The sequence below is a fragment of the Clarias gariepinus genome, chromosome 21, assembly GCF_024256425.1.
Source record: "Clarias gariepinus isolate MV-2021 ecotype Netherlands chromosome 21, CGAR_prim_01v2, whole genome shotgun sequence".
Lineage (NCBI taxonomy): Eukaryota > Metazoa > Chordata > Actinopteri > Siluriformes > Clariidae > Clarias > Clarias gariepinus.
This window is the reverse complement of record NC_071120.1, coordinates 2,699,553-2,725,696: the sequence shown is the minus strand read 5'-3', so window position 1 is coordinate 2,725,696 and position 26,144 is coordinate 2,699,553. Positions and strand designations below refer to the sequence as shown.

At 43.0% G+C, this 26,144-nt stretch overlaps 1 protein-coding gene across 1 annotated transcript; it reads left to right on the top strand.

Moving 5' to 3' along the window:
- On the top strand, positions 1-26,144 carry myo1ha (myosin IHa). The gene is made up of 32 exons (XM_053480827.1): positions 1-120; positions 12,690-12,845; positions 13,026-13,141; positions 13,310-13,508; positions 13,651-13,731; positions 13,847-14,026; positions 14,118-14,216; positions 14,296-14,409; positions 14,485-14,556; positions 14,688-14,807; positions 15,180-15,247; positions 15,544-15,649; positions 15,737-15,817; positions 15,901-15,992; positions 16,384-16,478; positions 17,286-17,332; positions 17,452-17,532; positions 17,629-17,734; positions 17,939-18,056; positions 22,494-22,607; positions 22,823-22,899; positions 22,999-23,067; positions 23,156-23,240; positions 23,451-23,613; positions 23,726-23,809; positions 24,253-24,346; positions 24,430-24,485; positions 24,566-24,701; positions 24,839-24,909; positions 25,463-25,560; positions 25,688-25,784; positions 25,899-26,144. The coding sequence occupies exons 1-32, from the start codon at positions 1-3 to the stop codon at positions 25,923-25,925; spliced, it is 3,222 nt and encodes a 1,073-aa protein (XP_053336802.1). The 3' UTR covers positions 25,926-26,144.

The window sequence follows — 26,144 nt, the reverse complement described above, 5'->3', positions numbered from 1 at the left end:
ATGCCGAACTCGGCCCGGTCCGCGCGGAGCTGCTGCATGCGCGGGATGTTCACCGTGGTCAGCCAGCTCAGAGACTCCAGGTCACCGGGGTCGAACGCGCTCAGGTCGGACGCCTCTGGCGTCAGGTGCCTGAAAAAACATCAAAATACATGTTAATACAATTAATTACACTCAGGGAAATGTTTATTAAGAGGCGAATCGCTTTGTAAGTGATTATCAGTGTTTGTGTGTGTTTTCTTTTAAATCAAAACACTTGTCATTATTGATAAAAATTATCAATAACTAATTTATAGTTGTATTATTATTATTATTATTATTATTAAATAATTAGATTTTTTCCCAACTTTGGCTTTAACGATACAGAAAGAAAATATATAGTTGGTTGGTATTAAAATTTTAATGTTTACAATGTCTCAAGGAAGCACAGAGAGGAGACGAGTGAGTGAGTGAGGGAGAGAGAGAGAGGGGCCCTCCAATCCTCTCCACTTGCTCACTATTGAGCCTGATAATTGTGGTTGCTATGACAACCCTCACTATTTTCGGTTATTTTTTTTTTTGCAGACACTGTAGTAACCCCCCCTTCGCACCACCCACCCCCCCTCGCCCCCCAAACAGTTCAGTCAGGTGACTGCTGGCACTCGTCAGCCATTGGCTGAATCGTACGTAAACAGGGGATCGAAGTGCAGTTAACGGGGCTCGCGCCGTCTGCAACAGTTGGTCCGGGCCTCGTTGAAAAATGATCACCTATTGTGTCGGCGAACGACAAAATCTGCACCACGGCACGTGGCGCTATTGTCTTCCCCTCCTCCCCCCTCCCTCGCTCTCCCCGACCCTCTGATTGTCTGTCGCTCTTTTTTTTTTTTTTTTTTTTCTTTAACCAACCCTCTTGCATTAATCTGCTGGAATGACAGGCCTCACACAAATAGGATGCCATCTGTTTGGCTGGCCTGTTTCCACCCCGAGCCGGGCCCTCCTGCCCCTCCCCCCCTCGGGCCTGTGAAGGGTGTGGAGGGGGGGGTGGTACACACTGCCTGATGGGGGTTGATGAGTAGGAGGGGCGAGGGGGGGGCGGTGGAGGGGTAAATAAGGCACACTTTCTGTCTGTCACCTGAATAAATTACAACAGTGGAGAGGAGAGATTGGGGACGAGGCCTCGGGCCGCCCAGCCTGCCCTATTAAATAGGCTATGAATAATCATCCACCGCACACGTGCACACTCTCACACACACACACACACACACACACACACAGGCCAGAGTGTAACTTTACCCTGAAGCTTTGAGGCCTAAAACCAAACCGCAGAAATGACACCTCAACACCACACACACACACAGAGGGTTTAACAGGTGCTTAATGTTATTGTACAAAATGTAGGATAAAGGCCTGGTGTCGTTGTGTGACACCTGGGCATTATCGTACCGTCATTATAGCTAATTTCCCTAATTCTTTAATGAAACTCGACACTTTAAAGGAGGTGAAGAAGCTTCTGTGGTGCTGATTGTTCCTGACTTCCTATTGGCCAGCTGTTCAGGTCGTGTCACTACAGGTGGGACCGTCTGACTTTTTTTTTTTTTTTTTTTTAAACAAATACAAACTCAGCTTTACTAAATCTGGGCAATATATTTTTTTATTTGACCTTTTTGGGATTTGACCTGCTGGGTTTCATCCAAAACACGACATATAACTGTGTAGTGCAGGCCATGAACTTCTGGCCCAGGCCGAGGACGCGCGCGCGCACACACAGGCCAGGGCCTACACGACACTTCATCACGAGCGTTTAATTTTGTTTAATTTTATTGTATTTTATTTAATTAACACGAAAATTTAATAAATTAAAACACTAAGCCACTAAACCTTAATAAATAAATCATCAGCGCTACAATAAAGAGATAAAATCCCTCGACGTCATCAAAGCGCTGGATTCCGTTATTACTGTGACCCCGGAGCGGGGAGTTTATCCGCTCACTCATACAATCAAATCAAATAAACAATAAAATATAATAATAATAATGATAATAATAATAATAAAACAGTGTAAAGTGTGTGTGTGTGTGTGTGTGTGTGTGTGTGTGTTTCGGACCTGAACATATCTGATGCGTCCATTGGGATCTACAGTCGATCCGCTCGCGCTGCGCTCCTTCTATCTCACGCGCACAAACTCACTCAATTACGCGCTCAGTTTATCGCAGGAGAAAATCAGGAGATTCAGCTTTTAGTTTAAACAGAACCAGAACCAGACGGACTAGAGAGACTTGAGTGCTGACTCGGTCCACTCGTGCTGTCCGGACTGCGGCCAGTGCGTGCCAACGACCTCGCGCTCCGCTGTACAGTATGTACTGGACGCCTGGATGTATACTTTTAAAATTAGCGTAAGGACGCGCGTGACGACAGCATTGTTATGATGACGTCACGACATGTACCTGTATTCCGGCGCGGCGGCCTGAGTGCGTTCGGAATTCATCAACAGTCCCGACATCCTGTCTGTACATCCAGCCTCGATCATTTCCTAAAACACACAACACACAGCCGGCGGTTTATTAGGAGAAAAAAAAAATTTTGTTTTTAAATTAAAATATATTTATCTTTATGATTGTCAGCAAAACAGAAATAAAAAAAATATATTAAAAACATAAACAACCTGCTGGGATTTTTTTATTGAAATTCCCAATTCCATTGTAACCCGGGTGCAGGAGAGTTTAGATCATAAACACACTGATATCGGATCCTGTATGACAACCTGACATTCACCCTTCAGCTGTCACATGACCACTCATCATAACACAATAACACCCCCCCATACACACCCCCCCATCCCCTCCCCGCAAATAAATAAATAACGGTCCTACCTGTGTAGCGGAGATGTAACCGGCTGAGATAAAGCGTGTGTGTGTATATAGTAAATGAGTGTGTGTGTGTGTGAGAGAGAGAGAGAGATGGAGAGCTCAGAGATGCTGCAGTCACTCCGAGTCCTCACACCGCTGTTTAAATTTCCCACTCTGATCACTTCGCGGGGGAGAGCGTGGTGCGCGTGCGCGGCGTGCGACAACTCCGCTCAGACTGGGATGAGAGCTGGTGCGGCGCATGCGCAGTTTTCACTTGCTGCTGAGTCCCGTACCGTTGAGAGGGGAGAAAGAGAGAGAGAGAGCTGCGCATGCGCGGTACAGAAAAAACGCGCAGCTGTGAAAACTTCTCTCTTTATCTGTGTGTGGAGAATTTTCACACAGATTAATTAAATTTTAATGTAATTTTTTTTCAATCCACACTGATCAGGTCACTTGTTATTACATGATTTCTTTTTTTTTTTTTATTGTCCATTCAGAGTGCGGGTGCGCGTGCGCTCCGCAAAAATCACGATAAAAAAAAATCCGTTAAAAAAATAATAAAGTTTCTCGTTTTTTACTTCCTTACACCCTCTCTTCATCTTCATCCTCAGACGTCTGGTCTGTAAATCCGTCCATCCTGTTGCTCCTTCAGCTAATCCATACCGACTTTAAATAATATCATTATTAATACTGAGGGGGAAAAAACAACAACAAAAATATAGATCTCAGTGTGAGAGAGAGTTTTTCCTGTAAAGCGCTCCGTGTTGGTGTGAAGAAGGGTGTGTGTGTGTGTGTGTACACCTGTGAAAGCCTCACTCTCCCTCACACACACACACACACCCTTCTCCTCACACTGGGCGCGTCGGGAGGGCGCGCGCGCTGCAGCGGGAAAACGGGCGCGAGGCAGAGAGGAGCACGAGCGCACAGACTAATATGTGGCACACACATTGAACATGAGGGCAGTAAGCATCAAGCACTGAGTGTCAGGAAATATGTGTGTGTGTGTGTGTGTGTACTAGAAAACTAGTATGAAGTATATTATGATAATAAAAAATTAATAATATTATCATAAAATGATCATTAAAATATTTATTCATGGTTTTCTTTTCCTGAAGTGTGTATACATTTATTGACTGAGTCTTGTTTATTGTTTAAAGTTTTTTTTAGTAGTTTATAACCTAAACATCATGATAAAACATCATCAGTAAAAGAGTGTATAAGTCTATCCTGTATAAACTCTAATAAACCTCTAATCAGTGTGGATGTAGTGGTGTGTGTGTGTGTGTGTGTGTGTGTGAGTCTCCTGCTTGTTGCCCCCTGCTGCACTGAGGGCTGATGCCCCGGTGGGTTTGTCCCCAGTAATCCTGAGGGGAGAGACGGGGCTGTAATTGACTTCCAGCCCTCTGGGAGATTACAGATGGCGAATCCGACACGTCACAACGATCAATGCCGAGTAACGGACAGAAAGGGAACCCGGGCCCGGCTTCCTCAAGGTCCTAGTGCCGCCGGGTTCATGTCCTGGGTCTGTATTAGTGCCTGAGGTCCTCAATCAAGTCAAGTCCAGGCAGCTTTTATGGTCATTTCATCCACACCAGTACACAGTCAAACGGAACGACCTTCCTCCAGGACTCAGGTAAGAACATAAATACAACTTAAATTAACAAAACTAGCTAAAACAAGACCTAACTAGCTAACTAGCTAAGATGACAAATTAACACCATAAATAGAATTATTTTTAAAAACTAGCTGAGAACTATACCACGACACAATGCACTACAGTAAGTCCCCTACATACAAACATTCAAGTTACGACCTTTCGGAGATACAAACATGTTCATGTCTGTTCAATCACATGTCCAGTGTACAGTGTCACATGTGAGCAGCGTGCGTTCCCAGATGTGTAACATCAGCAGGGATGGAGGCGGTCCTGCTAAGAAGCGTATAGCAATAACGATGGAGACGAAAGTGAAAATAATGAAGAGAATAGAGCGAAGTGAAAAGATGGCAGAGTTCGCTCGTTCTTTTAACAAACAAACATCTTTTAACATCTTTTGATGATTCTAAAGAAACGACAAGATCATGGAAGGTATTAGTTTTACATTGTGTTATAGCCAAGTGTCTCATTGTCCTAGTACCTGGACAGGTTTTTTGGACTTATGTTGAGGACTTTCTGTACACCTACTGTAGATGATGAAGCGCCAACCGATATACAGAGCTGAGTCGTGGTGGTGCAAATAAATTGTCCACGTGATGGTGAATACAGTAAACATTTCTTGTTCTAGTTATTGTGCAATAAACAGCACAATCTGTTCTATCTGTCTATGAACCTCCTCTGTAGTCCGTCTGGGTCCCATGGAGGCCAGTGATGATAATCCCCATCCTGATATTTCCCAGAATCCTTTTTTTTCCCTTAACCGTATTAATTGCTTTCTCTCCTATCTCTCCTACTCCTAGCCATTAATTGAGGTCATCAATCCATCTTCTTGTTGGTCTTCCTACTGTAATTTTTGGTTGTCTTTAACATTAATTAGATTAATATTTATTCTCTCATCCTGTATACATGCCCAAAAGACCCGATTTACTCTCGTCGATAACTAACTTCATCAAAATACTTTGCATTGTTTCAGTTGTCATCTTTTGTCTCCATCCAATTTTTTGCAATGTCCTTGTTTCTCAGTTTGACTTTTACTGATAGATTTCCACTTTTCCAGATTTCATTTACTGATGCAAAAGAACTCTGAGTTTATTTCTCTGAACATTCCTTAACCCTCGTTATCAGACAGCCTGAGGGATAACAACTGTTTAAAAAAATAATTAAAAGAATTGCTATTGCACAGAGTTCTTAGTTTAGTTAGTTTTTCTAAACAGCTGCTTAATTTTTGTATTTTTTTAATCATTTTTGCTGGTGAAACAAAAATAATAATTAAAAACATTATTTAGAATAAATTGTTAGCATGGTGGCTCAGTTGCCTCGCACCTCCAAGGTCAAGGGTTCGATTCCCACCTTGAGTCTGTCTGTGTGCCTGGAGTTTGCATGTTCTTCCCGTGCTTTGTGGTTTCCTCAGGGTACTTCGGTTTCCTCCCACAGTCCAAAGATGTGCAGATTAGTCTCAATGGCGTTCCCAAATTTCCCGTAGAGTGTGAATGACAATCGGGCGTTAAGCTGGCAACGTGCCCCTTTAAGTTACCGCCACAGAAATGACGGCTATATCTCCAGAATGGGGAGAATCTGGATGGCACCTGAAGGAACTTAAGATCCAGTACTTAACACCCAAAAGAATCTTGGTGGTGGAAGATGTTAATTGTTTATTTCATTATTTATTCATTTTTTTCTCTACATCAAGATAAATGACTAAAGAATCATAGATTGTAGATACCAAATTCTACTATTATATTATTAAACTACTATTATACCAGAATGTAATGTGTCACTCATATCACCATGTAAGGAGCTCTAACTGGTGAACTTTAGTTTCTGACTGTTTGGCTGGAGTCTGTCCTGGTAAAAGACGTCTTTACTTTTTATCCAGGGTTAAATCTAATCAGTCTCACCAAGAAAATAATAGATGATATGCATTTATGTAGAAAATTAAATATGGAGAATATGTTTAATTTTTATAAAAATGAACAACACTATGATGTAATATTCTGAGCCATACTGTAATTGGAACAAATAATTATTTTTGTGTCTATAACCTAATTTAGGATTAAAGAAGAACTTTAATCAACAGCTCTTATTTTATAATTATTTTTTTCATTATTATTTTTAATTATGATGTATTATGGAACTATCACCTGTAGGTTTAGGCTTTTTGTGATTGAGTTATCAGTATTAATCTGTCCATTATAATTTACATAATAAATATGTAAAGTGAAAATAATCTCGAATTTTGTTTTTATGTGGATCCGACAACGTCAGTAAAAAAAATTATACACTCTGTATTAAATTCAACCATATAACTTATAAAAAAATGTTTGCTCCATGAAGATCTGAATATTTAGACCTGAGACTTTGAGCCAAAACTCATGGACAGTGAAAAATATGTCGACCCCCAAGTGCTGATAGGAACACATCACAAGTATACATGTGAGCAGAACTACTCCTAAAAGACCTGCATTTAACATTTACCAATGAGAGGCTATTTAACAAAAGCATCATCATCCCATCTATCTATAATATACATGCACTGAGCACTTTATTAGGAACACCTGTACACCTACTCACTTATTCACGCAGTCAGTAAATCATGTGACAGCGGTGCAGTGTGTAAAATCAGTCAGATGCAGACTGCAGGTTTATGTTATACAGTATTTAATATTAACCATCAGAATGAAAAAAAAGTGTTTTTGATGTTAGAGTAATTGTTGGTTGGTGGTGTATCTATTGTATAACTGATAATCTGCTAAAATAAGTCACACAACACTGTCTGAAAAAACATCCAGTCTGCAGCAGGTGGAAACATGTTATGGATGAAAGAGAAAAGGGCCAGACTGGTTTGAGCTGACAGAAAGGCTACTGTAACTGAGATAACCACTCGGTACAGTTATGGTGAGCAGACAAGCATCTCAGAATGTACAACGTCAAACCTTGAGACAGATGACTTACAACTTTAGAAGACCATGTCCAGTGTGACTGAGTGTTTCTCAGACTGGCACAGACTGACCAAAACAGGACAAGACAATAAAAGACTAGAAAAAAACACAGATAATAGGGTCAGAATTGGACACCAGCAGCATCAACAAATGGACCCAACCTGGCATGTGTTAAGAGACCAGGCTGGTGGAGGTGCTGTGGGACTAGGTTTCCTTGGCACACTTTGGGCTCTGTTAATATCAATCATTCATTACTTTAATGCTACAAACTGTTTACATATTGTTGCTGAGTGTCGTCTAATGGCTTCTCCCAGTATAATAATTCAGTGCGTCCCAAAATTAAAAAAAAAACGTCACGAACTGGTTTCACGGACATAACAGTGTCCTTCACTGGACTTTCCAGTCACTGGACCTAAATCCAGTAGAACATCAAATTGTTGTAAAGTGGTAGAACATGAGATTCACAATATGATAATGCACATGAAAATCTATAGGTATTATATATTATCAAAGTATATACCATATAAATATTTCTAGACGATGTGTCCTGGCTGTGTGTGTGTTGTTTTAGCCACGTAGTATTGGATATAAGAATTTCCTCCGGCGCGGTGACTGGATGTGTGCCACATTTCCCCTCTGCGTTAGTTCCACTGCTGAGTCTTTAGCTTCGCTCCCTCGGACCCCTTTTGAGACATCACAATCAGGGGTCGTCCCCTTGACCCTCCCAAAGACCTTTAGTCACGTCCACAAGTCACATTAAACCCTCATGCCATCCGAGAGAGGAACTTGTCAGTCCCGTCATCATTCTTATCATCCGTTTGTCAACCCCCTGCCTTGCGTATTTGGTGCGTGTCAGGGCCGGTTGTCCTTGATTTCTTTTGAAGATGCCATCACACACACGTGTTCAAGAGTGTGACACTGAAACACCTTCTTTAATTATCTCTCGTAACAACAAATAATATCAGCATCATTTAGTCGTTATCTTTAATAACGAGCACATGGTTTACCTGTACAGTATAAGCAGAAATCAGCGCGGAGTTGTGTTATGGGAATGACTGTGCGGCCTTCTCATGAGAAAAAACACTGATAAAAGAAGACAAACCCAGCAAAGATTTGAGACGAAGCAGATCAGGAAAACGAGAGTGGGAGAGAGAGAGCGCGAGACGGAGAGGGAGATGTGGATGGATTTTCGGTGGGAACGCAGCAAAGCCTGTGTCATAATACGCCCTTATTCTCTGTTTGGAATCTCTAATGAGAGAATCAGATGCTGTGACTCATGTGTAATGGGATTTGCCGAGTCTCGTGCGGTACCGAGGCCCAGCGGGCGGCTCAAAGCCTGTTAAGGTTGGACAAGCATTACGGTCCTGGATGGGTGTGCGAGTGTAAAGGGAGGGTGGCGGTGTGAGAGGTGCGCGGTACCCCTGACAACACAGTTTGGCAACGGGACAACTGTGACTGTGGAAAGCTGCAGATAAGCAGATTGAAGGAGAAGGCCTTCCCTGGCGTTCCTGTTTTCAGTGCGTACTGTAAGGCATTCCCAAACTTTGTTCACAGACAAATAATCTGGAGAACAACTATAGGGCATTATGTATTAGAAATGCCAGATTATCTGATGTCCAGCACTGAGTGGGAAAGCTAAATTTGACCTAAGTTCACTCCAAAGCAAGATTCTGAAGGACATACAGAATCCACAACTTGGTCACTTCAAAAGTTCTTTATGAAAACTAATACGGCGAACCGCGGACTCTTCACCCTTTATTACTAAGAGGTCAGTGGTGTGGAGGAATGGTGTTCATCACAGCATCATTCTTCTTAACCATTCTTCTCATGTCTGCTGAAAAGCCGAGTGATTGGGTGTCATTGCGTTTCGCTAATCAAAGATCAATTCGTAACCGGACCTGCATTGTAGCGCAGCGGCCCTGAAGGAGAGGCTGGCGAGAACTGGTCAATGACTTCGAGCTGGATTGTGTTTCTGTATCTTTGTTGCGCCCAGTAGATTAGGAGACACCCAGTTAAACACTGAACAAGATCTGCTTGCCTGCAACCCCCAGTCCGACCGGGCCATGAATGATTTAGTATGCCGGCTCTGTAGCTCGAGCGGCCGAGTGCTGGGACAAGTGTTCACATGTTCACACCAGCTCCGGACGGCCTGATGACGCCAACGCGAGGAACGGACAGCTGAAGTTCAGCGCAGTAGGATTTTGGATGTTCTATGGAATAAAAATGTCCCCGGACTGCTGAAACTGGAAAAAACCTGAAGGGATCCTGTGGAGATTTTGGACTTCTGCTACAACTTTTCCTGGATAACGTGAAGCAGGACAATTCTGATGGACATTTAATACTTTATGGATCACATGTTATTTTCGTAGCTTTCAAGGTTCTACATAACACAGATGTGTGGATTCTGAAGACCTGAATGGAGTGCTACTGTTCTTCTGTGGTCTTCATCAGCATGTAAACTATACATAGACGAGTCTGTATCTGGATGTGGCATCTCTAGAGGAACTGTAGAGAAGATTAGGTAGCCCACCAGTCCATACAGCAGCTAAGATGCAGGTATAACTGAAAGGATGGTGGTGTGTTGTGTATGTCTGGTTGTCCATAGAGCACATTTTTTTTATTAAAAATGTAACGTCTGCGTCGTTTGTACACTAAAGTCACATTGATTTAGGAGTAAAACCTGGTCTTATACAGCGTATACACACACCGGGCACGTCTCTAATCAAATGAAACTCCAGCTGCTACTTGAAACTTGCACGATTTGCATAGTCCTTGTCGTCCTCATTAATTACACATGTCTATCTGTTATAATTTAGTCCGCTTCACAGGACGAGTGCGCTTTTCACATGACGTATTTCAATCCTTATCATCGGTCTATAGAAAGCATCCCCGACCTTTTAATGCTTACTTTCTTCAATAAGAAGGTAACAGGATCGCCGAGGTCACTTCAGGAGATCCTCTCCTGGATAATGTTTCCTCCTCTTCTCCGCCTAGCCTACTTTAGAAGATGAGTGTGCCTCTCTCTTTCTCTATCTCTTACCTCTCTGACTCTTTCTTTCCCTCAGATGAGGTCATCTCCGCTCAGCTGTGACCGACACACTACACTAGGCTAAACAACCATCTCTTAATTAAGACACTCGAGAAATGTTCCACACTACCTGACCAAAGACTGCACTGATTGACTTGATGGACTTTTTTTGTGTTATGGTGGTGGTCGAATATTTTTTTTGATTGTTAAGAATGTGTGAAGAACCTACAGGAAAGCGTTACAGCAGAAGTTCTTTAAGGACTTTGAGGGCCGTTCAAAGTCCTAAGATGCCTAAGGTACCATTGGCTTGGACACATTTCGGGTCCCCAGGACCGGCCGATGATGTCCTCGCTCTCTATCACGCTCAGTGTGTCACATCCCTTCAGTGTGTTGGCATCCATTCTGTCCCTTGTTCCATTGTTCTCCTGTTCAGCACCAAGTTCAGCCTGTTCCCATGTAAGACTGACGGCGAATCGGAGAGAAAGTGGAGTTTGGGAAGTGTGGGGGTGTGGGAGTTCCACCCTCTTCACAATAACCGCAAGACCGAGATTAGTTCTGACATCTCAAATGGGGGACCTTCAATGATATTGTTCACCTGCCTCTTTGGCTTAGACCGAGGGGTGAGCAGGGGTGGGGGGTGGGTAGGGGGTGTCTTAGGGTTGGTTCTGAGGGCATGATATGGGACGGGGTGACCGAGATGATGTGTGTGTGTGTTGGAAATGGAAATCATTTGAAATCATTGTCTGTCAGGTGGAAGGAAATCACACTTTAGCAATTATAGTGTAGTTACAGGTCACCACCAAGGCAAACTCAAGCACACACACTCACACACTTACACACACACACACACACACACTGATCTTGAACTTTGGGGTTCTGTAGTCCATATTACCGCGCTGCTCATAACAAGTCCCCATTGTTCAGCCACAGCGCGCTCTAATTGGACACGGACCGTTACAGCACTATTTAGTCTCAAGAAGGCCTCATTTCAGAGGCTCTGATCAGACAAACACGGGGAGCCCTCCCCTCCCCTCCCGTCCCCTCCCTCAATCCCCCTCCCACACCCTTGCCCTCTCCTCTTTCTCCGTCCCTCCGTCCTCCTCCCGCAGCCCAAACAGGCCAAATCTCCTCCTTTGTCCACAGACTGGCCAGTGTGAAATTCGCCCTGACGTTAAATGTTTTCTAATGAATAAATTGTGAAAGGATATGCAGAGGGAATATATGTAATGGAATGTAGACTGCATTTTAAAAGCTTTTTCATTGTCCTGACATTTTTTTTATTATTATTTCCAGGGGGGAATTTACAGGACCAAAAAAAAAAGAAGAAAAAAAGCTTTTTTTAAGAAAAGAAAGAGCTAATGAGGATTGGTTCGGTGTGTGAATTCGGGAGTGAGGAGCAGGATTTCAGGACGGCTTTGATTCGTCAGATTAGATTTAATGTTTTTTTTTTCTCCATTGTAATTTGAAAGTCAAATAACTTGTGGTTCTCAGCATTGTGTGTGTGGAAAAGAAGACATGAAAATGAACAGGAGAAAAGGGTCTCAGTGCAAAGACTGCGCTCCGTCCCGATGTATAGTAACGGCCTGTCCCTTCCTACATGAGGTGCTGTGCTGTGTGGACATTAATGGATGTCTATCAAAGATTTTAGTGTTCTTTCTGCTTCAGTAGGCATGTAGAAACAAAAATCAAACACATCATTGTGTAGTTTTAGTATTTTTATCCCAAGCGTACTTAAAGGCCAGTGAAGTGGAGATGCTGCGATACGATCAGCGGGCTTCCCTCCAGCCTGAGAGAGAGAGAGAGAGAGAGAGAGAGAGAGCGCTCACGCTCATGTGAGATTCAGAGTAAATGATGCTGTCAGTCATACACACCTGAGTAATTCGATATCTCGTTACACCACATGTATCCGACAGGAAGCCGCTCTAACATCCCTTATGGTTAGAGACTGGGGAGGTTATGTGGTGGCCTGACCACAACTCACTTCCTCTTGGTCTTGGGTTTGTGATTACCACAGACAGGTGTGACATGGTCGAAAGCGAAACAGCAGTTCTGCCTGTTCTGTGGTTATACATTCAGATCATTTGTCCTCATCCTAATAACCAATGTGGAACTTTGGAGTATCTACATCTAAAGTCATATAGTCATATTAGTGCGCTGTTGTTCTTCATCATTATGACGATGCTGTGAATATGAGTATTAGATTCTTGGTCTACACCTGAATCATTAATCATCGTTAAACTTTGCAGAAAGGAAAAGATAAGGTGCGCCATTTGGACCTGGAGCGAGCGATGACCGCCAGAGACCGGGTCGGCGTCCAGGACATGGTGCTGCTGGACGCCCACAACAGCGAGACGGCTTTTCTGGACAACCTGAAGAAGCGCTTCTCCGAGGACCTGATATACGTGAGTTTGGGTTGACCTGAAAACCCGAGTGCGCTCAGAGAGCAGACCTTTCCTTTCACCTCGCTCCCTGACTGACCACAGGATCAGATCACTCACGCGTCTCTGTGTGAAAAAAATACATACTATAGTTCTCCCATGATTTATGAGTGGTGTATCACTTCTTTTTATTTGTCTTTTAAGACCTACATCGGAAACCTTCTGATCTCAGTCAACCCGTATAAAGAGCTGGACATCTACAGCAAGAGACACATGGGCCTCTATATGGTGGTCAACTTTTATGAGCTTCCTCCTCACATGTGAGTCTCATTTCCATTCATATTTATAAACTCAACTCTGCATGTCTTACTGTAGCTGCACGAAGACTCCCAGACGAGTGTGTCTCAGGTGTCCCCGAGACCTCAGCAGCAGCCACCGTTCAGCCACAGTCTCCACCTCCTGATGCATTTATTTCTCCCTGATTGCAGCTACGCCCTGGCGGATAACGCCTACCAGACCATGCTAGCCGAGGCTAATAACCACTTCATCCTGATCTCTGGAGAGAGCGGGGCTGGGAAAACCGAGGCCACCAAGAAGATCCTGCAGTATTACGCCGTCAGCTGCCCCAGCAGCTCCCTCCTGAACTCCGTCCGCGACCAGATGCTCATGTCCAACCCCATCCTGGAGGTCTAATCTAATGATATACGCTGTGATTGTGTTTGTTTAAAATTACATCATATTAATCTTGATTTTAAGATATATTTATCAGTAGATACTAGAGGAGTTTTAAGTATTAAAAGGACATACTGTACTATGAATGTTCCATCAGGCCTTTGGAAATGCCAAAACTCTGAAGAACGACAACTCCAGTCGCTTTGGGAAGTACATGGACATTCAGTTCGACTGCCAGGTCAGAACCGGTTTTATCTCATAGATCCAGGTTTTTTCACACTGCTGAAGGATTTGCTTTGACCTCATGGTCGGTTTATTTCCTGCATTTGGATGTCTGTCGCTCCTCGCTGTAGGGCGACGCAGTTGGAGGTCACATCCTGAGTTATCTGCTGGAGAAATCCCGCGTGGTCCATCAGAACCACGGCGAGAGGAACTTCCACATCTTCTACCAGCTGCTGGAGGGAGGAGACGATGACCTGCTGAGACACCTGGGCCTCGAGAGAGACACACAGCACTACAACTACCTGCTACATGTACAACTTTAAACACACACACACAATATCACATGGTTGAGAAGAGAAATATCTTGACTTACAGAGCCTAATGTTTGCGTCGTTGCTGCAGGGTGAGTGTGCCAAAGTGAGCTCCATCAACGACAGGAACGACTGGAAGTCTGTGAAAAACGCCCTCTTGGTCATGCGCTTCGATTTCAGCGACATTCAGGTGAGACCGGACGGAGTGAGACAGCGCTATATATGTGTGTGTGTGTGTGTTTGTGCACTTACCATATGTGTTTCTGTAGCACCTGTTTGGAATCATCGCAAGTGTCCTGCACCTGGGGAACGTCCCCTTCGACAGAGACACCAAAGGCAACGCTGTCCTGAACTCCAACACTGAACTGCGCTGGGTATCAAAGGTATGATCATATTATACACACACACACACACACACGCACACGCGTGATGGTTAATGGTTCTTCCTGTGTGTGCAGCTGATCGGGGTCCATGTGCAGGTCCTGACCGAGGCTCTGACCTACAGGAAGATCGAGGCGAGGACAGATGAGGTAAAACCCCATCATGACCGTCCATCAGTCCATCAGTCCATCAGTGAAACGGTTAAAGTCAAGTCTGGTTCCTATAACCCTGTTCAGCTCTGTTCTTATTGAATGGACTCATGTCCTTGAATGTTGTCCAGGTCCTGTGTCCCTTCACCGTCGATCATGCCATCTACGCCAGGGACGCGCTGGCCAAAGCCATCTACGGACGCACCTTCACCTGGCTGGTCAACCGCATCAACGAGTCACTCGAGAATCAGGTGGAGATGAAAAGACAAGAAACTTTTCTTTAACTGTATCAGTCGAAGCCCGTTTCAGTCCAGGACAGTTAACTTAAACACGTCTCCTGTTACATTGAACCTCCACACAGTAGGAGTGCAGATCAATCCCTGCGCTCCATCATCACCCAGATGAGGATGGGTTCCCTGTTGGGTCTCAAGGGTTCCTCCTCTCGCTGTCTTAGGGAGTTAGATTCTGTGAAGCTGCTTTGTGACTATGACCGCTGTTAAATAAAATTTAATTGAACTTTTAAGGGATTAAATAAATGTAGGATTAATTAATATTGATGTTTAGTTTAATAAACTGCCAGTAAATTAAACACAACCCAATCAATAACTTTAATTCTAATGCAGGACTTGAGTAGAAAAACCGTTATCGGACTGCTGGACATCTACGGGTTTGAGGTCTTCTACGTGAACAGGTCCGTCAATCATCACCTCGAGTGTCTTCAGTCTTATTACACTGATGAAAATGTTTAACAACCGTGTCCTTTATTAATATTCAGCATGCTGATTAAAGAATAACACACACACTTGTAATGAAGGACCTGGTGCTTGTGATCCTCGCATACAGTATGTGTGTCATTGCAGTGCACCATAAGTGCATATGTTCTAACTGCTGTAGGGTTTTACACATGCATGTACACATCTTCCTGTTTCTGTATATATTATAGTGTGTGTGTGTGTGTGTGTGTGTGTGTACATGGCTGTGTTTCAGTTTTGAGCAGTTCTGCATTAATTACTGTAACGAGAAGCTCCAGCAGCTGTTCATCCAGCTCACCCTGAAGGCCGAGCAGGACGAGTACGAGGCCGAGGGCATCGAGGTAACACGAGGGTGACTCCTTATTAATCACAACATCTCATCATATCACATTACATCACTGATCCTTTTCTTATTTCTTGTGTGACAGTGGGAACCTGTGCAGTTCTTCAATAACAGAATCATCTGTGACATGGTGGAGGAGAAGCACAGAGGGATCATCTCAGTACTGGTACACTGACGGTCTCCTGTAACAAGTCATAACTAAACAATAACCTCATCTTAATGTGTGTGTGTGTGATATATATCCTTCAGGATGAGGAGTGTTTAATGCCAGGTGATGCCACAGACCTCACCTTCCTGGACAAGATGGAGCAGAAAATGGGCAACCATCCTCATTTTATTACGTGAGTCAAAATAAAACTCGTTATGGTGCTGCCTGGGGATTTACTAACTCATTGTGGACCGAACTGTGCATGATTAGGTTTTACACTGGAGTATACTGTACTGTACCTCGTAGTGTCTCCTCAGCGTTCCAGCCAGGGATCTGGTTAACGCTAATGCTAACAGCTAGTAGTGCTGAGAATAGCAGCGTTCCTGTCTAACTAACATTAGCTAGTCGCCTGGTAGCTGATCACACAGATGATGATGATGATGTTTCCTGAAGGTCCCTGGATAAGGACAGGTCCATACGGTGGAACACGGTCATCAGTACTGATCAGCTTATTGTCCTGAAGACTTGATCTCCTGTGAAGACTCATAAACACTGACATTAGTCACTTTCTTCCTGGATAACAGACAGAAGCTGGCCGACAAGACCATCCGCAGGACTCTGGAGAGAGGAGACTTCCGTCTGCTTCATTACGCCGGCGAGGTCACCTACTGCGTCGTGGGTAAGACATTACACGGTTATTATTATTACAACTACATTACAGTGTGGTTAAATCATCAGGAATAAAAATCTGAGTTTTGAGATATGGATTGAAGCCTCCATAGATGTGATCCTCTGGTGATTCAGTACATTCAGGTGGTCAGCTGACTTCATTTTATTGCCCCATAACGTTACTGAGTCTAGACCTGAGTAACTGATCAACCCCAGATCATAACACTGTCTCCAGAGGCTTGTACAGTGGACACTATGCATGATGGGAGCATCGCTTCATGTCCTTCCCTTCTCACCCTGACACGCCCATCACTCTGGAATAGGGTCAGTCTGGACTCATCAGATCACATGACCTTTTTCCATCGCTCCAAAGTCCAGTCTTTATGATCTCTAACAAAATCAAACCGTTCTTTCCTGATGAGTCTCACTAACGAGAGGTTCTCTGATGGACACACAGATGTTTAGTCCCGATCCTGTGAGTTCTCATCACACAGCTCTGGTTTCTTTTGCACTGCGACGTCACCAAGTGTTTATTTCTGTAGTGAAGTTTATGTTTCAGCACCGTACTCACGGGAATCAATGATGTGGTGGACATCAGTCCAGTCATTTCAAATCTCCTTAGTTCTTCTCTTGCTTGACTCCAATAATTAGACGGTGTTGATTAGTGGCTTTCGCTACAGAATCCCAGATCCATTTCTTGAGAACAGAACAAGTTAGTTAGAGACGTGTGCTCTCTCTCTCTCTCTCTCTCTCTGTCTCGCTCTCTCTCTTCTTCTTGTGTCCTTCAGCCATTTGTCTCCTCTTACATTTCTGACAGGTTTCATTGACAAGAACAACGACCTGCTGTACAGACACATTAAAGAGGTGACTCCGCCCACTCGCACATACACACAGAAGCTGACCTCAATAAAGATAACCTTATCAACTTAAAGGTGTTGCACACACTTCATGTGTGTGTGTGTGTGTGTGTGTGTGTGAGACAGGTGATGCGGCAGTCGAAGAACTCCATCATGCAGCAGTGTTTCTCCTGTGATGAGGTGGACAGCAGGAGGAGACCCGAGACGGTGAGGCACTGACAGGTGTGATGGAGAATAGAACCAGATGAAACCGGATCAGAGTGATCTGAATCGGTCTGAATGTGGACGTGAATGTGAACGCAGGTGGCGACTCAGTTTAAGAACAGCCTGCAGGGCCTGACCGAGATCCTGATGGCCAAAGAAGCCTGGTACGTCCGCTGCTTAAAGTCTAACGACAACAAGCAGTCGGGTGAGACAACACACACACACACACACACACAAACAACACACACAAACAACACACACTTTAATTTACCCATATGTATGTAGGTAAATTAATATATATGTATCTATAACATAACTCAGATGTTATTAAATGTACAGTTGATTGTCTCGTATTTCTGACTGCGTCAGTTGTTTCCGTCTCACACACACACACACTCCGTCTGTTCAGGAAGGTTTGATGATGTGCTGGTGCGGCACCAGGTGAAGTATTTGGGTCTGATGGAGCACCTGAGAGTCCGGCGGGCCGGTTTCGCGTATCGGAGGAGATACGAGGAGTTTCTAAAGAGGTATAATAATTATAATATCGTGATCTTTATTAACCCGGTGGAAAAACACAAGCGTCCACGGTCTGGAGACTTCTCTTTTTTTTTTTTTTTTTTTTTGCAAATATTTTATTGAAAAAAGGAAAAGAATACAGTACTTGCAGTTACAGACATACAATTTACCTTTCTTCATTTTTCTAAATAAATATATTTATATATTATAAAAAAAAAAAAAAACTAAACAAAAACACTCCAAAAACAAAAAACACACACACACAGACAGGATAGAATCATAGAGTTTAGAAATGGTTCCTCTATGATGAGGAATAAATGATAGCATAGTTTCCCACTGCTGTTCTGGAGGTAAAGAGGGGAAATTAGGGAAACACTTGGCAACAAAATTTCGAATTTGAAAATAGCGAAACAGATGGGTAATGGGGAGACCATAACGAGATGACAAATTGGCAAAACTACCGAAGACACCATCCACATATAAATATTTAAATTGTTTTATACCCTTTTCACTCCACATTGAGAATGTCTAGTCCAAGAGTGATGGGGGGACCAAATGGTTATCGTTTAGAGGACCCGAGGAAGATGCCCTTACAAATTTATAGTGCCATCTAAACTGAAACCAGATCTTAAGTGTGTTAAGAACCACCTGATTATCTGTATACATAGAGGGTTTTATAGGTAAAGAGGAATAGAGGAGAGCCGGTATAGAAGATCCCTTACAGGATGAGAGCTCCAATTTACACCAAGAGGATCCAGAAGATTTTAACCAGTAGCACAGTTTATGGATGTGAGCAGCCCAGTAGTAAGCTAGAAAATTAGCTAATGCAAGTCCTCCACTGAATTTGCATCTCCGCAGTAAAGTTTTACGAACCCTAGGTGGCTTCCCCTTCCCAAATGAAAGAACTAATAATCTTGTCCAGTGAGACAAAAAAATGTTTTGGCGAAAATAAGGGAATCGACTGAAACAAAAATACAAATTTTGGTAAGATATTCATTTTAACAACATTAATCTTACCGATTAATGAAAGGGGGAGATTACCCCATCTTTGAATATCTTGATATAAGGGGAGTAAAATTAGCTGATTTAAGGCCAGATAGAGAACGAGTCACATTAATCCCCAAGTATTTAAACCCCAATGGACTAAGATGAAAGGGTAGATCGGACTGTTGAAGTTGACATGCTGATGTATTAATGGGAAAACACTCACTTTTCCCCAAATTTAATTTATAACCAGAAAACGAGCTAAAATTCTCCAGAATACCTAAAACAGCAGGGATGGAGAGTGCAGGATCGCTTATATATAACAACAAATCATCTGCATACAATGATAATTTATGTTCAATTCCATTACGAATGATTCCCTTGAATACAGAGGAAGATCTCAATGTGATGGACAGAGGCTCGATGACGATGGCAAAGAGTAAAGGTGACAAAGGGCAACCTTGACGACATCCACGACCCAGAGCAAAATAATCAGAATAAACATCATTAGTATGAACACTGGCTTTAGGGGACGAATAAAGAAGCCGAATCCAAGAAATACATTTATCGCCAAATCCAAATTTCTTTAAAACTGCAAACAAGTACTCCCAGGGATTCATTAAACACAGATAAAAGCAATGGTGCCAATTTACCAATAAATGTTTTATAAAATTCAATTGGAAACCCATCAGGGCCTGGGGCTTTATTAGACTGCATAGCTGTAACAGCATTTGAAACTTCTTCAACTGAAAATGGGGAGTCCAATTGCCCGGCAGTATTAGTATCAATAACAGGGTTTGAAAGATTATAAAGAAATTCGTTCATTTTAGCTTTGTCTGTAGGAAATTCTGACTTATATAACGAAGCGTAAAATGCTTTAAAGGTAGAATTAATTTCCAAGGGATCTGTAGTCATAGTGTCATAAGTGTTTTTAATACTAGGTATTAAACGCGAAGTGGCTTGTCGTCGTAGCTGATGTGCCAACAAGCTACTTGCCTTGTCGCCATATTCATGATATGAGCCACGAGTGCGTTATAACAAGCGCTCTGCCTCTTTAATTCAATTCAATTCAATTTTATTTATATAGCGCTTTTAACAATGGTCATTGTCTCAAAGCAGCTTCACAAAGATGAAATAATAAAAAAAATAATAATAATAATAAATAAATAAATAAATAAAAATAATAATAATAATAATAATAATAATAATAAAATAATAAAATATTAATAATAATAAATTGTGTATGTGTGAGAAAAATGTGTCTAGATAATAACGAGATGAATGAATGAAATTTCTCTGATGAGGAAGCCAAGGGTGACGGCGACAGTGGCAAGGAAAAACTCCCTGAGATGGCAATAGGAAGAAACCTTGAGAGGAACCAGACTCAACAGGGAACCCATCGTCATCTGGGTGATAACAGATAGAGATAATATAACACCATGTGTGTTATGTAGCCGAGAGTACAATATAACAGAAATTCTTTAAATTAACATGAAGTCCAGTTCAGCACAGGGAGTCAGTAGGTGCAGAGGGCAGATGGGGTCTGGATCACTGGGAGCACAGGAGCAGGATGTGTAGCTCCAACCATCATAAAGCAGAATCCAGCTGGAGCTGGTCCTTCTCTGGATGCCGCAGGGTTGGCCTTTATCTACTGAAGCTGGTACAATCTCCAGATGCCTCGGGATGGGTAGAAAAGTACAGAACAGATGGAGAGAATTAGCGTAGTTGCCATTCAGGATAGGTGTACTGAAGTATGAAGTTATGGGATGAGTTACGCGTATGCCAGATTAAAGAGATGCGTCTTGAGTCTACTTTTAAACTGGGAAACTGTGTCTGAGCCCCGAACAGTGTCTGGAAGGCTATTCCAAAGCTTTGGAGCCAAATATAAAAAAGCCCTACCCCCTTTTGTAGATTTTAAAATTCTGGGAATTACAAGAAGTCCAGAGTTTTGTGATCTTAAGGAGCGTGGTGGATTATAGCGTTTCAGAAGACTGGTTAGGTATGTGGGAGCTAAACCATTTAAAGCCTTGTATGTAGCTCTTTAACAAGGAGGCCACGGCCGCAGTGGTGCACGTGTCAGGGCCCTCCGGTACTCCCACTATCCTAACATTGTTACAGCGCGACCTAGACTCCAAGTCTTCACATTTATTTTCCAGCTTGGTTACGTAAGCTGTGAGACACTTGATAGTATTTTTTTTTTCTCGGCTATGTCGTCCGAGCACACAGTAAGCGCGTGCTCCATCTCCCTGACCGTACCTTTTAGCTCGGACACGATAGCATCATTAGCAGCTTTATCGATCGCCAGCTGCGTCTTTTCCGCCTGCAAGTCAAACTTAATAGTAGACAAAACATCACCAAGAGTTTCCTGAAGTTCTTTTTTAAAAATATTGGCGATATCTTTCCTCAGCGAGGCTAACAACTCGACTTTAAGAGCATCAATATCCGGATTAGCTTGGCTCGAGGGGGGCTTTACAGGTGATGACACACTCGAGGATGTGGTCGCGGCTTGCAAACTAGGCCTTAGTTGTGTTTAAATAGTACTGCAAGTGTAAAACCTCTTAACTCAATGAACTACAAAATAAAACAGGACTAAAATTATGACCAAAAATCGCGAATGAATAACAATTTAATCGAAATCGGTGGGAGCTCCCAAACTTACGTCCTACTCCATCAACGCTCAACCGGAAGTCTCCTGAGTACTTTTCTTAAAAATACTATATTTAACCTGTGTGTGTTAAGCAAATCAAAATAATAGTGTTTCAGATAATACAAGTCGTCCCCGACTTATGAACATTTGAGTTATAAACTTACGGACCGATCAGATACAAACGGACCGCGGCTCTAAGAACATTCGTAGACTTGTATTGTACAAAAAAACAAACACTGCAGTGCATCATATACCAATATTTACAATTATAGACAGTATTCTTAGTGTGTAAGTGAATGTATAAAATGTCCAAAGTCCGGTATAGTGCATGTGTGTGTGTGTGTGTGTGTGTGTGTGTGTAAGAAATGAGTCAACGGTTTCAGTGAATCAGTCCGTGAGCACGATGATAGAAAATGTCTGTCCTGTAAATCTGTCCTGATGGAGAATAAACCTAATTTGGGAAAATCCTCAACAATACAGAGTTCACAGTCCAATACAGTGGAAAACAGTAAACACCATGTAGCATTGTCCCCTGCCCTGACATCTTCCTGGTTTCCCTTTAAACTAAGTCAGCTGAACCCACTGCGTCACCAGGATTCCCCTTGCGGTTTAAAGGCGCTGTTTAAAAAAAATATATATGCTTGCATTTTGTATTCATGCCAAAGGTGTATAAGACTCACTTTGTCTGACTTACGAACAAATCTGACTTACAAACATGCTCCCTGAACGGGACTGTTTGTATAAATTTGTATAATTTTTTAGTATGTAATGATGATGATGAGACACTGAAGTGATGTTGTTGGTGTTGGTGCTGCAGGTATAAACCTCTGTGCCCTGACACCTGGCCACACTGGAGAGGAGTTCCTGCTGAGGGAGTGGAGAGACTGGTGCAGCACCTGGGATACCAGCCTGATGAGTACAAGATGGGCAGGTACTATATCACACACACACACACATTATATTATATTACATTATACATATACATTATACAATATATGTACACATATAACTTATATTTAAATATTATTCCTGATATATAATCTCATACTGTATTATAATCAGTAGATCAGAAGCAGAGTATTTAGTCTGGTTCTGATGAGTGTACCTTCGTATATATTGTGATTTTCTTCCTGTGTTTCTCTGCAGGACTAAAATCTTCATCCGATACGCCAGGACGCTGTTCGCCACCGAGGACGCCTATGAGCTCTGTAAACACGAGCTGGGTCAGTGGAGCCAGACGTCTTAATGATCGATCGATCGATTGAGGTTCCTCACAGGGACACGTCTTACATTTGAATATCTTTATATCTCTGTTTTTGTAGTTGCAAAGATCCAAGCCAAGTATAAGGGCTACCGGACCAGAGGAGAGTTCAAAAAGCAGAAGGAAGCAGGTAACGTACGTCGTTTCGTCCCTGATACTGTACTGTGTAAAGAACAATAAGACGTGTTGAAGTAAGACGTGAGTGTTCCTACCATCAGCCACTAAAATTGAAACGTGCTGGAGAGGAGTTCAGGCTCGGAAGGAGAGAGAGAGACGAGCCTGGGCCGTCAAGGTCATCAAAAAGTAAGGAAATGTCTTTATGTTATAAAGTAAACAATCTGCTAATTAATCAGGCCAATGTTAAGTCTGAGGTTTTGTTTTTGTTATTGTGGTCCAGAGATTATCTGATACAATCCTGGAGAGTTTACTGTAGTCTCAGTCAGGCTGGATTAATTACGATTTAGAGTTTTAGAGTTTGTTTTTTTTATTTGAATGTATGTTATGTTTGTGTAGGTTTATTAAAGCGTACATGACGCGCGGCGAGGCCAAGCCCACGGATAACTCGGAGTACCTGGCGTTTGTCAGACAGAGCTACCTGAAGCGTCTGGTCAATAACCTCCCGGCGACGGTCCTGGACAAGAGCACGTGGCTCACACCTCCGGCTGTGATGAGAGAGGTGACGTCCCTCACACTCTGGACACGTCCTGATGATGTTGGATTAATGATCATCATCACGTTGTGTGAGTGAATACGGATCGGTTACGGGTTTCATGTTCTCGTCCCTGTAGGCGTCGGAGTTACTGCGGAGGATCCACACGCGCTGGCTGGTGAGGAAGTACGTACGGGGGACCACGCCTCAGAGGAAAGCTCAGGTACAGAATAATAATAATAATAATAATAATAATAATAATAGCTTTATTTATTTATATAGTTTTTGACACAAAATCAAAACAAATGTACCTGTCTAATCTAAATAACGTCTCTGTCTGACTCATCCATCTGTCTGTATAACACCAAGTGAAGTTAGTTGTGAAACAGCGTTTGATAATTAAGGTAGATTTAAAATAATAATAATAATAATAATAATATTAAATGTTCTGCGATGTTTTTTCATTAGAAGGTTAAAGGTTAAAACTTGATTAGAATAAAGGAACTAAAGTCTGTCGCTCAGAGTCTGATTGGAGACAGTGTTCCCCACGTTCCCTTTAATTATTCTCGAACCTGTCACCCGATGACCCTCAGACCCCCGAACCCACATCCTGGAGTCCTCGTGTTTATAATATTAATGATGTAATGATGACTTTCCCTCTGCCAGCTGCAGCTGAAGGTCATCACGAGTGCCATGTTTAAGGGGAAGAAGGAGAGCTACCCTCAGAGTGTCGCTGTGCCCTTCATGGACACCAGGATCAGTCAGTATATTACATCATCATCATCATCATCATCATCATCTGATCTGAACTGTCTCTGAATAATCCCTGGTGTCTCCCTGCAGGTGAGCAGGACCTGAACGAGCAGGTGCTGCAGATAATACGACAGGAACGCATCAAGGTACTTTACACTGTAACTCACACTGACTGTGGAGCAGAGAGGAATAATCACTGTGTGTGTGTGTGTGTGTGTGCGTGCAGTACAGCGTTCCCGTGGTGAAATACGACCGGAACGGGTTCAAGCCGAGACCCAGGCAGTTGATTCTCACCCAGGTGGCACTGCATGTTATAGAAGAGGCCAAGATCAAACAGAGAGTGGAGTTCGCCTCACTCAGGGGTCCGACATCAAACATCACCGCATTCATACACACGTTAAACTTTACATTGTTTAGTTAACGGATTACACCTGATGGAGTGCAGTGTGTGTGTGTGTGTGTGTGTGTAACGGTGTTGTGATGTCGTCGTGTCATGCAGGTGTTTCTGTCAGTAACCTGGGAGACACGTTCATGATCCTCCACGTGGTGAGTGACGGCCCCAAGCAGAAGGTACGCAGGCCAGGGGGAACCTGTCGACGATATTCATAGCTATGACGTGTGTTCAAGTCAAACCGGGACTTTTGATTGCGACTCCCTTTATGTCTCTCTATCATCCCCTGCGTCACTAACACACTCGTCCCGGTGTTTCACTAGTGCTTGGACACCATCATGGTTTTCTCAGTATAGAGGAGCCGTGATTCTCTGACACGCCGGCCCCCCAGGAACTCCTGGTGGAAATGTCTTGGAGCGAGGTCAGGACTGTATGGGGTGGGGCGTGGCAATGACTCCCAGACGTGGTCCTGTAACGTGGGAGTGGTGTTGGTGAACGAGTGTGTGTACAGTTCACACACACAGACAGATGATGGGGCGATTAAGAGCATCATCACCGTCCTGTGTTTGAACTCTTATATAAATATCATTCATTTTACGCCTTCATTTAGCAGAAATTTCCCAGTCCCGGTTTGACTCGAACACCTCTTCACAAAAGTTTACAGCTAAAAGTTTTATTTCTTTTATAATATTTGTTAATTATCCAGTCCATTACCTCACTGTGCTCCATCAGGGAGATCTGATCCTTCAGTGTGATCACCTTTATGAAGCTCTGACCAAACTGAGCGTTCTGGCAAAAAAGCAGGACGCCGTCAATGTGCTCCAGGCGAGGTGAGGGGACTCTGATGTCACTTCCTGTCTGATCTTGTCCATACATACGGTAAAGAATTGCTTCATTTATTATTCATATATATTTATTTATTACACCTGGACCGTGTCCTGTCTCGTCCTGTTTAAGTATTAAGTTTGAGATCAGCGGAGGTAAGGAGAACTTTGTGGACTTCAAGACTGGACAGGAAGCCGCGGTGTACAAGAAGAACGGACATCTGACGGTGGTGAGTCAAAACCGCACCTGTATTACACACCTGGATCATGTGACCACATCACTATATTTAAACAAACCTCAGATAACTTTATTTATGCTGATGTTTATGGTTTGTCCACTTCAGGTCACACCAAGGGTGCGTTCACGATGATGTGAGAGCAGTGGTGAAGACCAGACTCGTCCTCCTGTCCTTCAGCTGAACATCCAGGATAAAAACTATTTTATATATAACTGAAATTGATTTAACTGCTTTCAGTTTAAAGTATTAAATCTTTATTAAACTCAGTCGGATTGTTTCCCAGAGCTTCCTGTTCTTCTGTCATCTGCTTAAAAAACCCTCTCAGACTATAAACACAGACGTCCTTAAAAG

What these genes read in the sequence shown, in the direction of transcription:
- myo1ha (XM_053480827.1), top strand. Translation starts at nt 1, where the DNA reads ATGCCGAACTCGGCCCGGTCCGCGCGGAGCTGCTGCATGCGCGGGATG. An exon ending in GCAGGAGGAGACCCGAGACG is followed by an intron (nt 17,533 to 17,628) that starts GTGAGGCACTGA and finishes ATGTGAACGCAG; the next exon opens with GTGGCGACTCAGTTTAAGAA. An exon ending in GTCAATGTGCTCCAGGCGAG is followed by an intron (nt 25,561 to 25,687) that starts GTGAGGGGACTC and finishes GTCCTGTTTAAG; the next exon opens with TATTAAGTTTGAGATCAGCG.